This window comes from Anarrhichthys ocellatus, unplaced genomic scaffold (genome assembly GCF_004355925.1).
Source record: "Anarrhichthys ocellatus isolate YVR2014 unplaced genomic scaffold, GSC_Weel_1.0 scaffold20, whole genome shotgun sequence".
Classification (NCBI taxonomy): domain Eukaryota; kingdom Metazoa; phylum Chordata; class Actinopteri; order Perciformes; family Anarhichadidae; genus Anarrhichthys; species Anarrhichthys ocellatus.
Window position 1 is genome coordinate 7224179 of NW_022280050.1, and position 14800 is coordinate 7238978.

The 14800-nt window shown below is 38.3% G+C and overlaps 3 protein-coding genes across 3 annotated transcripts in view; 1 reads left to right on the forward strand and 2 right to left on the reverse strand.

Moving 5' to 3' along the window:
• Positions 1–4131: 4131 nt before the first annotated feature.
• LOC116389690 (claudin-10-like) lies at positions 4132–6812 on the reverse strand. Its single transcript, XM_031858596.1, has 5 exons — positions 6581–6812; positions 5285–5446; positions 5106–5193; positions 4892–4999; positions 4132–4803 (listed from the first exon to the last, which is right to left on the reverse strand). The coding sequence occupies exons 1-5, from the start codon at positions 6810–6812 to the stop codon at positions 4608–4610; spliced, it is 786 nt and encodes a 261-aa protein (XP_031714456.1). The 3' UTR covers positions 4132–4607.
• A 1173-nt stretch (positions 6813–7985) lies between these two features.
• LOC116389722 (claudin-10-like) lies at positions 7986–12363 on the reverse strand. The gene is made up of 5 exons (XM_031858646.1): positions 12150–12363; positions 8611–8772; positions 8446–8527; positions 8255–8359; positions 7986–8142 (listed from the first exon to the last, which is right to left on the reverse strand). The coding sequence occupies exons 1-5, from the start codon at positions 12361–12363 to the stop codon at positions 7986–7988; spliced, it is 720 nt and encodes a 239-aa protein (XP_031714506.1).
• A 2019-nt stretch (positions 12364–14382) lies between these two features.
• The window catches only part of LOC116389590 (multidrug resistance-associated protein 4-like), a 36369-nt gene continuing 35951 nt past the window's right edge, over positions 14383–14800 (forward strand). The window contains exon 1 of the mRNA XM_031858379.1: positions 14383–14456. Within this exon, the coding sequence (XP_031714239.1) occupies positions 14383–14456 (74 nt within the window). The remainder of the gene's footprint in view (positions 14457–14800) is intronic.

Sequence of the window (14800 nt, forward strand, 5' to 3'; positions counted from 1 at the left end):
GCAGTTTGTCCTTGGTTTTTATCCACTTCACAAATGTAAGTACACCAAAAAGACCAAGAGTTAACCTTAGCGATGCTCGTACTTTAATTAAATTAGGCAAAATATTTAGAAAAGAAATGTATGTATTGTTTTAGTCTATTGGTCCTCTCACTGTAAAAATGTACTGATGAATCGGCAATGATGCTATTTATTTATTTATTAATTGATGAGATTCTTTATGTTTGACCTGTGACTATTTAATGCTAATGGCGGGAGGGTAATATTTCATGTATAATGACACTGAAAATGCTCTGTGACAGATTAAGAGTTTTAATCTTCCCTTTAAATATGTTTAATGACACTGTGCGATCTATTAGTATAATGTCTCTTAGATTCACTTGTTCCTGTCTGTCTACTTTTTTTTTTTTACTTTTGGAGAGATCTTAGATTACATGAAAGTTACTTAGGATTTATTAGTACCATTATAATGAGTTACTTTGTATATTTTTACACTGTTTAATGTTATTGTCTGACAGATGACGTGCATGATTTGAGTAAGTTGAGGGTGATCATCAGTATTTAGTTGATTGAGGCAGCTCCTCTATGTGTGTGGGTTTATATATACATATATATATTCTAGTAATCTACTAATGTTGCTGATCATATACCTGATTAGGTCAGACAGACCAAAACGTGTTTTAGATTGAGATTAATTACAAAAATACAATCAACATATGGAACAGAAAATACATACTTTGCCAACATACACGACACAAGGCACAAGGCATGATGATGAATACTTTGCCACATACATACAAAAATAGAAAATTATGACAAATTAGATTAAACAGGACAATTTTGGACCAAATATTTTGAAATTTTGCTGTTTGATTATAATACATACATAATCCTAAAATTCAATGCAGAGCGCTCTATAGAAAATAAAAATTCCCCAACATCAGAGAGTAAACTGCATCATACAACTTCCTTCAATGTTCAAACCCCTGCAAGAAACATTTAAATATTCTAAACATTTACAAATTAATATTATAAAATTAAAATTCATATATTCAGTGCTTAATAATCACATCCCTCACACATATGCATCCTTATCAAAGGGCTGCGTCCTGGAGGAGTTGCTGCTGTCTGGAGGCGGCCTCTGGTTTACAGACTTTGCCTTCCCTCTCGGGTAGGAGGAGATATGAGAATGTGAGGCAGCACCGTTGTAGATATAATTTGCCTGATTGTGGCTGGAAAGAGACAGAACACAGATTTGTCTTCATAAATCAAACATCTATATGATTCAAAACAATTTATTAATACATGTATCTTCTGTGAAACATAAACATAGTAAATGTAACTTAAACAAACCTTTTGGTAAAAGAACCCACGATGGAGAAGCAGAGTAGTGTAGGGACTGTCTTGCTATAAAATGTCCCATTCAGATGTGATTTTGTGGCAAATATCTTGAAAGTTAACCCCTGAAACTAGTCATCCATCGGAAGAAACGCCTGAGGTTTGTGGTGAATCTCCATCATAGCGTTCAAGCTCTGAGAACACACGCTAAACATTGACATATTTGGAGGTAAATGAGTTGTTCCTTGAAAACTTGCATTAGGTCTTAGGGTATCTATTAGTCCGGAGTAGCAATGAGATTCAACTTGAATTTTCTTGGAGGAGCTGAACACTTAACAGGCACTTGGAAACTGAAGATGAATTAGCACTAGTCTAAATATGAACAAGTAGGCTAAAAGAGAAACGACAACATGCCTTCAAAGCTTCTACATGTGCCCATTAGCTAAAGAAACAAACAGTAGATTAAAAAAAGAACCCAACAAGAAAGGGAAAAGCGAGCTGACCCTCCAGTGCCAGCATCGAGGGAAAGTCTTTGCAGTCGGAGACTCCAGTTGAATCAGTGACACAGATCTTCCACAGATTGGAGTAGTTGGTAACTGTGACGGCGACTGTTCCATCAAGTGAAAATATCTTCCAGTAGTCGGTCGGCGAGGTAGAAGACACCAGCACCCACCCCGAATTGGCAAAAATACAGGCCAAGATCTCCAGAAACATTCTGATCATTTTGCAGCGAGGACTCCTCCACACTGCTGTGTAACGTCCAATTAAGTTAGTGAGACCTGAAATTGATTAGTAGTTCCCTGGCTAGTGAAGCTTATTGAAAATGTAGCTTAGTGCTACACTAGTAAGTTCAATGTATAAGCTGCGATTGATAGTTAATGTGTTGTGGACTGTTATATTCTGTAGGGAGGAGTTTGGCCCTGAACATCAACAAATGGCCATTGGTCTTTAATGCATCTTCCACCCTCTTATTCAGTACACGTCACTGTGATTCATATGTGTCTGTTTGTGTGTGTAGGGGGTTGGACTGTTTTGAGTGGGCATATGTAAACTGTGTGCATGAAGTGCAAAACTCATTCACACCACAAACTATGGCCTTTTGTGACAGCCTCAGTAAAAAACAATTACATTAGGGTTGTGTTATTTGCAAAACACAAGGCACACACACAAGAGGCTGAACATGGCTTGTGTACACCATCACGTCCGACTATGCATTTGTTGTTTGTGTAATGCACATGTCTGCCAAATTAACATTAACAACGACTCTGTTCTTTTCAAGTTTCCCAGGGAGACAATGTGACAATTAGCCATCAAGTCCAGGTCCCTGAAACAGAAGCGGCTAAATGGAATTCATAAATGTTATCATTTACAACTCTGCTTTTCTGCTGTTTAATGGCGAAATGTCTTCTGTGAAAAAAAAAAAGTCAATTGGTAGGATGACATTGATTGCCAGTGCTTTCCAAAACGCTGAACTTCACTGTGTCTCTATTGAGCAAAAGAAGAATTCACCCATGACTGCCTGCAAAGACAACTAACAGTGTTGTATAAGAATGCTCCATGCCAAGGCCGTCTGGCCGCTTGTTTTGGTTGCTGGCCGTTGTTGTCTCTAAATACTCAAAAGATAACCTCTGGTTTTCGGTTTTCTTTATTTCAGCATTAAAAGACTCGCACAAAGCGGGTATAGGATTTTTCCACCACACCATGTGCTGCAGACCTCATCTCCCCTAAATGTTGTCTCAATTGTCCTGTCTACTGAGACACCTGTTTAAGCTCCAAGTTGGCTTAAATATGGTCTGCAACAGACTGGGTAAGGCTCGTTTTTTAGTGTAACCGATTTCCGGAAATGCTTTTTGCTACTGAAGCAGTATCACTTGCAGCCCTTACAGGCTTGTTAAGAGGAGTGAGGAGTCAGCACACAGTCAATTTTTTCATGAGGTCAACATATCAGGCTGAGCGGTCCAGTAGTATGCGAGATTAGCCATGGACAGACAGACAGATACACACAGACATGCACGCACACACGCACACACACACATAACCACAACACATGATTACCTTGTCATAATAAACATTCGTATTAAGAATTGGAACAAACTAGGTTGCTCTGATGAAGGTCCTTTAAATTAAAAGCTCAAATAAAGTGTACACTGCGTAGATCAAAGTGTATGTACATCTCTTCTATCAGTTTGGACTTCTTTTCTTCCAGCACCAGTTAAGATTAAGCCAGGTGGTTTATTTTAGTTGGCCTCCTACAAGTTTAATTTCTATAGGAAAAAATTATAGATTTGTCTCATATGTACAACATACAACACCCTCTGCCCTTACAAGGAAGGAGTCATCTGTCAGCTTCTTGAGCCTTCATCCTAATGCAGTGATTGTCCCTCCCCCACTCTCTCTTTCATCAATGGTGCTTTGGTGTCAGTGATACTCAAGTTCAGCTATGGGAGAAAGATCCTCAGAAGCACAACTGGCCATTATTATTTTTTTATTTAACCTTTATTTATTCAGGATTTGTACTGACATTACAAATCCCTTTTCATGGAAGTCCTGGCCAAGCAGGCAGCATAAAAGCTTCACACAAAAAGCACAAATAACAGACTTAATAACAAAACAGCAAACAGTTCGTAACTGCATACAAATTTCACATAAAAGTGACAAGTAACAGACTTTTAAAACAAATTGCATCAACCAGTTCATTAGCAGTGTCGTTCAGTACAAGGACATGTCTAGTCAGTGTTCAAACAGTCCTTAATAATTTTTAATCACGTATGCTTGCTTATGAAATCATCTAGTTTAAAGGATAATATCACTTTAATAAAACTTAGGTCTTATTTTTGTAATTGGCTGTCACTTTAAACAGTTGAGATAACGGTGTACTCACCAAGTAATTCCTCATCCAAACTAAAATAAGTGAAAATATGCACTTTCTCATTGCCATTCATATTAGCATTTTTACTGTATCAATTTAGAAATATTCCAATGGCGTCATCAATAGTAATCCACGCTTTGGTTAAATCACAACAAAGTTAACAATGAGCACGGAAGTGAACAACATCAATGAGTAAACACAAGACAGCGTATTCTATACAGAGTATGACCTGTTTTCCAAAAAACAAAACTTGACAAGATCATTAAAACAACAACAGCAATAACAACAAAATACAATTATACATGATGCTCTGAAGAGAAAGCAGAGGGGTTTTCATTTTATCTACAGTATGCAATATTCTGATTGTTAGTGAAACTATACATAAAAAAAGAGCTTTGTGGAACTAAACAAATGCATCTCTTTCTGAGATTTTTATGAGCGTTGTCTGAGAGAGCTTTGAGATCTTGGAGCTGTTGGATGGACCTGAGCCCAAATAAGAGCCATACTGCCTGGGGGGTCTGTAGTATCCGGTGTACAGGGTTCTTCTTCCGGAGCGAGGGGCCATGTACGTGCCTCCCCCATAGGCATATACCACTTTACTGTAAGACCAAAACATGTAAATGTTCATAATGTGGAATGAACTCAGAAGTCACAGGAAAAAAAGTGAAGATGGATGAATTTAAATACCTTTCTGGGACAAGCACCCGGTAGACGGTCACAGCGTAAAACATCCCCCCTAGAAGGATCAAAAAACATCCCACCAATCCGAGAAATATGGGAGTTCCCAGGTCATACCTGGAATTAGAGAAATGTAAGACACATGAGTCATGATAAACTATACATACTTTAAATACATCAGATTTTTCATAAAATGATATTGTGATGTAGACAAAAAAAGTACCGTAAGACTCCTGGCCCCACGCTCTGCGCAAAGGTTGTTCTGGCAACCCTGTTGATGTATAAGCAGTAGGCGGAAATATCTGACACACCTGCATGCAGAGGTTTTGTTGAAATCAAGAAATAATGAAGGCAAAACATTTCTGTCATTTATAGAGACAAACGTGTTTGTTGTGTACTCACAGCCAGCAATATGAAACACTGCTCCGGCAAAAAGCAGTTTGTCCTTGGTTTTCTCAGCTCCACCGATATAAGTGCACTCCATCCCGACAAAACAAAGTACAACACCAAAAAAACCAAGAGTCAACCCGCACATTAGCAATCCTCGTACTGCCTGGACAAAAGCTGTAAGAAGCAGAAAGAAAGAGTTCTCTCAGACAGAAAAGACGCTAATGTGAGAAATGGAGGTTTTATTCACTAGACACAATAATGTGAACACTTTTTACAACGAAATACTGCTTATGCTTATAATAGTTTTCTCAGTTTTGCTGAGATTTTCTTTGAAGCAGGGATGACAAAATATTCATTGCACCTTAAATTCAAACTTTACCAAAAATGACCATAGTCAGTTGAATTAACACCTTTTTGACAAAGTTGTTACAATTATTGAACTTTTACTTACTTACTACTTAAATTGTATTGTGTGCTCAGCTTAAGCTCTGCAGTAAACTAAATGTCACTGACAGCCCTCATCCGTTGCTATGCTTTGCTCCACCCGCTGAACAGGACTTCACACTTTTCTTTTCATTCAGAATGTTAAATCTTAGTATGCACAGAAATTGTACCTAAGCCCTTAGATTGAGTTTACATTTCCTCTTGAAATGTGAATTAAAGTGATCCATAAATTCCCACAAAACTGAATGTTGAATGACAATTCCTTGATTTTAGCCGTGGTGTTTTCTGTCAAAGTCAGTATTGTATTAGTTGTATTCTTAATCCCACAATATTTGAAGGTTACACTGGGACAAATGAAGCTCTGCTGTCTAATGCTAGTTTGTTACATGCACAGAATTCATAAGACTACATATTCATACAATCATCTTTTAGGATTTTATTACAGGTTTTGCCTTCAAAAATGTCCATAATATTGACAACTTTCCGACAAAACTGAAACAAAGTAATGTTCACTTCATCGTGTACCTTAAAGTAAGTCTATGTGACTTTTTTCTCAACAGCGGCCACTGTGGCAACAAGAAGCGTCAATAATGGGATAATGTTATATGCTAAAAGGTAGGGCGACAATAGCACAGGTAGAGAAGAGTCACGAAGTAAGCTAGCGTGTTATTGCTCATGAACTCAACTTTTCATATTCAGGAAAAATATGTCATAAAGTTATTTCTTGTTTCATAACACAGTCTCACTTTAGGCACTGGTGTGAACTAAGTGCCACTGTGAACACTCATCCATAACTGTGCCATGCTCTCCCTGCTGAATTACAGGTCTGCCAATCTGTCTATCAATTCAAAGTGAAATACTTACGGGTGACAGTCCAAAGCACAGGGAAGTCTCTACAGTTGGTGACGGCTGTGGAATCGGTGAAACAATCCTTCCATAAATTGGACCAGTACCAGGCCACTTTGATGATAAAGGAGCCCCCTTGTCCTCCTAATTGCGTGATCCTCCAAAAGTCCATGGCCATGGTGCACAGCACAAACAGCCATCCCAGTGATGAAATCAAGAAGCCAAGTACTTGGAGCACACGTTTCTTCATTTTGGAAATCACTAAATTAACCCAGGTAGCGTCCACTCAGTTGGGTAGAAGCTCAAAACACGCCAAACGTCAGGTCAGCGTTAAACAGGATGATGACTCGTTTCCTGTTTCAGGACAGGAGGACATTGTGTCTGTTTCGTGTGCCATTAGTGTTGATGAGGGCTCTGTATGATTGCGTGAGATGTTTACTGTAAACTTTTTGGAGCGTGCCACCCACTTGAGATAATTCCCTCCAACTCTAGCTACTTTTTTCAGGTTTAAGTCCATTTTTTTTGCATCTATTCGTATGTAGCAATAATACCTTTAATATGTATTTGTGATAGGAAAGATCATGTTTTTAACCACCTCAAAACGATTGATTATTTTTGTCAAACACATCATTCGGATAAAACAGTTGACTCTCAAGGATCTTCTTAAGAGAACTCAGCACAGAATGCAAGACTGCTGCCCTCTGCTGACATGATGTGATCACTGATGAGGAGATATAATCTGTTGATTAAACAAGAAAACAAAGAAAAATGGTATGCTGAAACTCAATTCTTTCTTTTATCTATTTTATTTCCACTCATATACTCTTCCAAAAAACGTAGCCTTCTCATCATTAGCCACACATTTCAATATATTACAAAATCCAGACCTTTTCTGACCCTCTTCAAGTGTGTTTATTAAAATCATAGTTAATGGAAAACAAGAGAATCTGTGTTTGACTCCATTTTAAATAGTGTGATTACAGATTAACATATTACAGGTTACGTACAGTCAAAGATACAAACAACGAAAGAAATATCTTGTCAAATATTGCACACTTAATTGCCACAAACATCAAATAGAAATAGAAAAGTATGCAAAAGATTTGATGAGAGAGGCCCCTTCTTGACCCTACGTATGTTTTTGATTTAGTTGCTTAATCATAATACCTACATAATCCTGAAATTCAAGGCAAAGTAATATGTACAACTGCCAAATACAGAAGCTGTCTGCTGCATAGAAAATAGAAATCCCCAACATCAGAGAGTAAACTGCATCATACAATTTAAATTCAGACCCCTGGAAGAAACATTTAGATATTCTAAACTTACTTCCTGATGAGCCACAGATTAACAGCAACACATTGTCCAGTACCTCTTTTAAGACTCACGATTGGCATCAACTAAAAGTGTTTATTCACATCCCTCACACATATGCATTCTTATCAAAGTGCTGCGTCCTGGAGGAGTTGCTGTAGTCTGGAGGCGGCCTCTGGTTTACAGACTTTGCCTTCCCTCTCGGGTAGGAGGAGATATGAGAATGTGAGGCAGCACCTTTGTAGGTATAGTTTGCCTGACTGTGGCTGGAAAGAGACAGAACACAGATTCGTCTTCATAAATTAAATTATGTTTCAACAGAAATGGATCATTCGTGTATCTACCGTATAACAGAAACGTATGTGTTACTCAAAGCACCTTTTGGGAAAAGAACCTGAGATGGAGAAGCAGAGCATGCTGCCTCCAATGATGCAGAGGATAGAACCTGACCAGCCGATAAAGAGAGCAGCTCCCAGTTCATACCTACAGACAAAGACCAATACTTGTTGATGATGATCATTTTCTGAATAGGTTATAAACACTCTCTGAAACAATAAAACAGTTCTTACTTCTGTGCCATATACATTGGGTCAAAAAACTCTGTCGTTATCCGGTGTGCATAGAGGGAGCATGCTGAAAGTGAGCAGAGGCCTGAGAAGAACAAGAAAAAAGTCAATCTAATTAGACCACACATATAATTACAGATATTGTAGAGATAATTTGACTGTACTTACCACTAAGAATGAAATTTACACCTGCAAAGCAGGCAATCTTGGCTTTGCTTTTGTCGCTTCCTCCAATTTTGGTGCATTTCATTCCAACAAGGGCAAATATAGAACCAAAAAACCCCAGACAGACAGCTGCAATCATCAATCCCCTGCATGCTTGAATGTAGCCTGCAAATGTAAAATAGAGGTCAATTTATATGCAATCAAAAGGGTGTCACTTTCTCGGGCTCCATTCTGTGGTTTTGCATTCCCTGTAGTCTCACATCTGCACACCACAATGTCAATGGGTTTGTGACCTTGTGACCATTTTACACATAAAGCAAGAAAAACAATTTGTCACAATTAACTCTAATTGTTTTCAGGCACTTCGCAGTAGTGTAGGGACTGTCTTGGTATGAAACGCCCCATTAAGATGTGATTTCGTGGCAAATTGTACCTTGGAAGTTAACCCCTGAAATTAGTCAGCCGTGGGAAAAAACACCTGAGGGTCAGAGTAAATCTCCTTTATGGGTTTCAAGCTCCTGGAACACACGCTAAACATTGACACATTTGGAGGTAAATGAGTTGTTCCTTGAAGACTTGAATTAGGCCTTAGGGTATCTATCAGTCCTGAGTAGCAATGAGCTTCAACTAGAATTTTCTACCAAAGTTTAGACCGAGAAGGAGCTGAACACTTAAAACAGGCACTTGGAAACTGAGGATGAGTCAGCACTAGTCTAAAGATAGAAAGAATACATCAACTCTTTCAGGCATTAACCAGTGTTCTCTAACAGAAAAACAAACAGGAAATCATTTCAACATGATTGACCAAAAAAGGCAGAAAAAACAAGAATCCATTAACAACGGGAGCAACGAGCTGACCCTCCAGTGCCAGCATCGAGGCAAAGTCTTTGCAGTTCGAGACTCCAGTTGAATCAGTGACACAGGCCTTCCACAGATTGGACCAGTAGGTAGCTGTGGTGATGACTGTTCCATCAAGTGAAGATACTTTCCAGTAGTCCGTCGGCAAGGTAGAAGACACCAGCACCCACCCCGAAGAGCTTAGAATAAAGGCCATGATCTGCTGAAACATGCTGCTTGTTCTGCAGAGAGGACTCCTCCACACTGCAGTGTGACGTCCAATTAAATTGGTGAGATCTGCAATTGTTTAATGGTTCCCTGGCTAGTGAGGAGTGTTGAAAATGTAGCTTTGCGCTACACTAGTAAGTTCGATGGATAGGCTGCGATTGATAGTTAATGTGTTGTGGACTGTTATATTCTGTAGGGAGGAGTTTGGCCCTGAACATCAACAAGTGGCCATTGGTCTTTATGGTGTCTTCCACCCCCCCATCCAGTGCACGTCACTGTGACTTACAGTCACAGGTGATGGGGACTGAAAGTTCTGAATGTAGAAAGTGTCATAATGACATCAGTTATGACGTTTAAAATCATAGCAACTGTGGGCATGCACAGTTAATGTATTGCTCTGTGTTAGTGTGTGTGCATATTATTTTGAGTGGGCATTGTGATGAGCATGAAGTCCAACACTCAAACGACTAGATTAATAAGTAAAGATATTGATACCATAACGGAAAAATACTTTGTTAAAAGTGGAATTTTTTAACAAAAATGTTTACTGAATTAAAAGTTGATGTACTTCCATATCAAACACGTAGTATTTATTCTGAGTCGTGTTACATAATTAATGTATTATAACTTGTACAATGTTTTTAGTGGTCATTCCTATTCGAGGGTAAACAAAAAATGCATCACAAGGCATGAGCCAAATGTAAATCGTAAGGTGTTCCTGTTATTTTGTCCGTCCACACCACAAAATGTATGAAAGGTGAACCTGCACCTTTCTGACAGCCTCGACAAAACAATAATATTAAGCTTCACAAATCTCGAGAGTCGAATCTGTCTTGAGAAACAACAGCAGACATTTGAGACAGGATACAGTGAATGTGTCCCTTTCACCTTGCACTGCCACCTGCATAACAAGAGTGCTGTAACTTCCTCAAGGACCTAAAGTAGCAGGATTTAAACAACTTATTAACAGTGTGTCATTCAGTCTTATACGGAAGCCCTGAGAGGAGAGTGAGAGAAAAAAGTCTGATCTAAATAGTTTTATCGTTCTTGTTTCTAACTCCCGAACAGGTTTTTTTAGGATATTGTTTTTAACCTGTGAAAACAGGAAAGATTTGTATTGTAATTTGTTGTTGTAATATTTCACGAGAGGCTGAAGTACACCAAAACCCCATGTTCTACAATAAATAGCAATACAATCATTCACATTTTCTTCCAGGTGACTACTAATTTCTTTATGCACTCGAAACACAAGGTACATGTGTTGTATGTTGGCAAGTTATGTGACGTTACTGTCATGTTTTTCTTTTGGCTAGACATTTATTTTAATCTGCTGTTGGGGAATACATGACAGCTTTTAGTCCTATTTTAGAGCATAAGGTAGTAGTGCACTTCAGCCTCTTGTGGCCGAAATTACAATTACAACAACAACAACAAATGTTTTTCACAGAAGTCAAAACACTAGAAAATTTTGTGCATAATCCAAAAATATTTGATTACAAACAAAGAGCAAATTCCCTTCAATATAAAGTAAATAAAACAACATATAATATGGGTGAAAAGGGATCACACGATTTCATGATTAGAATTTAATGAAGTCTGACTATTATTTTCTCCTTTACTGGCCCATTACTGCCAACAACAGGTATGTGTTTACCTCCTCTGTCGAAGCTGTGACTCAGACACGCTCAGTTTGACATTTCCAACAACGGATTACTCATTTGCCACTGTTAACACATGGGCCATAATCTGTGAAAGAAATAATTATTTACTTATGTTTTTTAGCATACATTTTATTTCTTCTGTAAATCTGAAACAATGCTTGTCGAGGTAACATGTAATTTGTGATTATATCAGCAATGATCATGTAAAAGATAAGAAAAAAGGACACAATCTGACTCTCAAGATAAAAGTCTGGATTATTTTTTAAATGAATATAATCTCATTCTTTCATTGACAAAAAACTAAATGCTATCAGACTGTATCCTCTATGAGATATACCTAATGATGCACCTTAATCAATCACTTAAAAATAATGTATTTCACAACATTTTTTCATAACTTTTCCAGTAAACTTCAATAGTACTTTCAAAGACTTATTTATGTATTGAACCCATTGAAAAGTGGTGACAAGCACTATCGAAAAAATAGGCACTGAATTTACTGAGTTTGAGTTTTGAAAGAAATTGGCCGCAGGTTAATGGTTCTTGATACATCACAGATGCGTGCTTGTGAAACCAAGATTAACATTTGTTTCTGTGTTGAAGAATATTTAGATTACATATTTAGGAACACTTTATGTAAAGCACCTCTGTAGTATACATACAATACCTCTCCATATATCAGCACATAGGCTATGTTCACCCACTAGATGTGTTTCCAACCGCTCCGTTAACATAGACAAATGCGTCACGCAGCAGGGTGAGAACAGACATATTGCTTTGTGGTCGCCCTGAAACTCTGACCCCAGTTTAGCTTACCGTCCAGCTGAAGGATAGTATGATGTGGTCTGCAGTGCAGAGCTCCAATGGCATTTCCAGCACAGTTGTTCCACAGACCCTGGAGCACCCAGGTCGCTGTGATGACTGAGGATGCCCGGCTGGTAGCCCTCCATTCATTGGACACTGTGGCACCAATAGTGGCACCAAGCCCGGCCAGGCCGCTGACAAAAGCCAGAATCTGCAAGCCTGACATTTGGAGGTTTAAGATATGTAAACTGTCTTTTAACAGAGTCAAGAAAATGAGAAGAAATAAAATGGCCCCAGATGGGCAAATTACACCGTGGACATGTGTTTCATTGTGATGATTTACAGACAGGACATCTTGCCTGCGTCTCTAGTGGCGAGGGATGGACGCATGTGCCGGAAAGTAAAATAATAGGAAGGAAGTGAGCTGGCAGTTAGTCATTACATTTTGGCAAGATATATTTTAAACGCACGTTTCGGTCCACAAATAAGGTCAAGTATTATATTAACATTAAAGAAAATAGAGGAGTAATCAGTAATCCTCAAAACAAGAAGCAATGTGACAAAGTCCAGTCGGTTCATCTATTTTTGCACATAATATTTAGCAACTGAATGACTAATGATTACCAGCTCAAATGTGAACACAAGACACAAGAGTGTCCGTTTGGCTCTGACACTATGGAAACTAAAAACCTATAAAAGAGAACATGGCACCCAAAACATTAATAAAACTAAGACCGTGTAGGATACATTGCTTGTACTTGTTTACTTTTTGTAGTATTTTACTACTACTACTCTATTACAGAATACGAAAAACACAAACAAACAAATACAAAAACATCTATCATCATATATAATGTTTGTGATACACATGAAATGTGTTAGGACTGTATGTGAAGTGAAAATAAACACCAACAGTTTACAGTTTCCTAATTGGTAAACAAATTGTGATTCAGTGCATTTGACAGAAAATGGTGTTAGAACGGTCATTGTCAATTTTCCCAATTCACAAATAACAAAGATGATTTATATGAAGTTTATAGGGTTCCTATATTTTATTTGAGGCTATGCCAGGCAAGCCACACACTGCAGGTTGGACAAAGAACTCCTTGTAGATAAAAAGAGAAATGTGTTACATTTTCTTCTCTGACTTGACTTCTGTTGAATATTAACATGTGTATGACAGGTGACATTGAACTAACTGGATGAGGCCCTGAGGAAGTCCATTCAAAACAGAATTAAATGGGACATTCGCTGTAATCAAATCCTAATGAGACAAACTTGATTATACATAAATTGTTCACAGGTTAAAATACTGCCTCAACTGTCTAAGAGATTAAGAATTGGATAACTTTCTCTGGTCCACAAGTGAAAATGTGTTAAAGGAGAAAGGGTAAATAAATGTATCTTCTACACAGGTAGAAGGAACAAATACAAGAAAAAGGGAAAGCTTTATACAGCTTATGTTTAAGCAGATTTCCATTTTGTTATTCACCAGATATTAAATGCTTTGTTTGAAATAGATATAGTAATCAAGAAGAAGATAGGTTTGGTACATTTTGATTCATGAATATAGGTCAAACTAGTAATTTAATCAATCAGGTAATATTGAGAGCAATAATTAATATTACTTTAATCTATACAATACATTTTGAATGTATCTACTACTCCAGTACATTACAGGGGGAAATATTTAATTTGACATTTTTACAAATGTTCATATTACCAGATACTTTAAATATTTTGTTGAGTCACAAAAAGTCTTATTCTCTGTAAAAACAGGCGACAATTATATTTAATTTTAATAGAAAAAGTGTCAATGACTATGATATAATATAATACAATACAAAATAAAACACTATTAGGGTAGATCCTGCACGGTACAGTGTGGATGATGTTACTTTTACTGTAGTACTTTTGTGTTTATAATGATAGTCTGGGTGAAAGAGGACAGAGTTCATGACATGAAGGAGTTTGAGAAATGATGGAGACTTCCATCAGCCAATCCCCAGGCGGTGGGCGGTTTTACGCTCCGACCCGCTCACCTGACAGTGAGCCAAACCAAGCCGGCGGTGCGTCTCGCGTTGTTATCCTGTCCTGAGCGTGTTGTAGGTGGGATATTGACAGACATTGAAGTTCACAGCAGCGGTTCTGTCGGGGTTTTACTCCTCTGAGTCTTTGTCGATATCCCCCTGCCACTACAGCCTGCAGGGAAAGTCCTCAGGTTGCGTTTTAGTGTTGGGGGGGCATGGAACCACTGCAGAAGGAGGCGAAGGATAATCCGTCGGCTTCAGCTAATCTTCTCTCCAAGATTTTCTTCTGGTAAGAAAAGCGGCCCGCAGTGACAGCCGTGCTTGACGTTAATTGAATGGAGAGCTCTCCTGTGTGACAGTTTGTGGCCATTCAAAAGGCAGGCTGTCCCCTGGATGCGATAGCAGGTAGCTGCTGAGCATCCGTCCATGCGTTAACATGAACCACACCGTTCCCACACGGAGGAGGGAGCTCAGGCTCTTGGGTTTACATTTATCCCCGTAGTCTTAAATCACAACAGGCTGACTTGTGCAAAGTAGCCTACTTCTGGAGTAGCGTGGAGCATGACAAAGTGTGCTATTCAGTTTCACGAGTAAATTAAAAGTAGTTACTATAATAATAACTTCAGTTGTTTA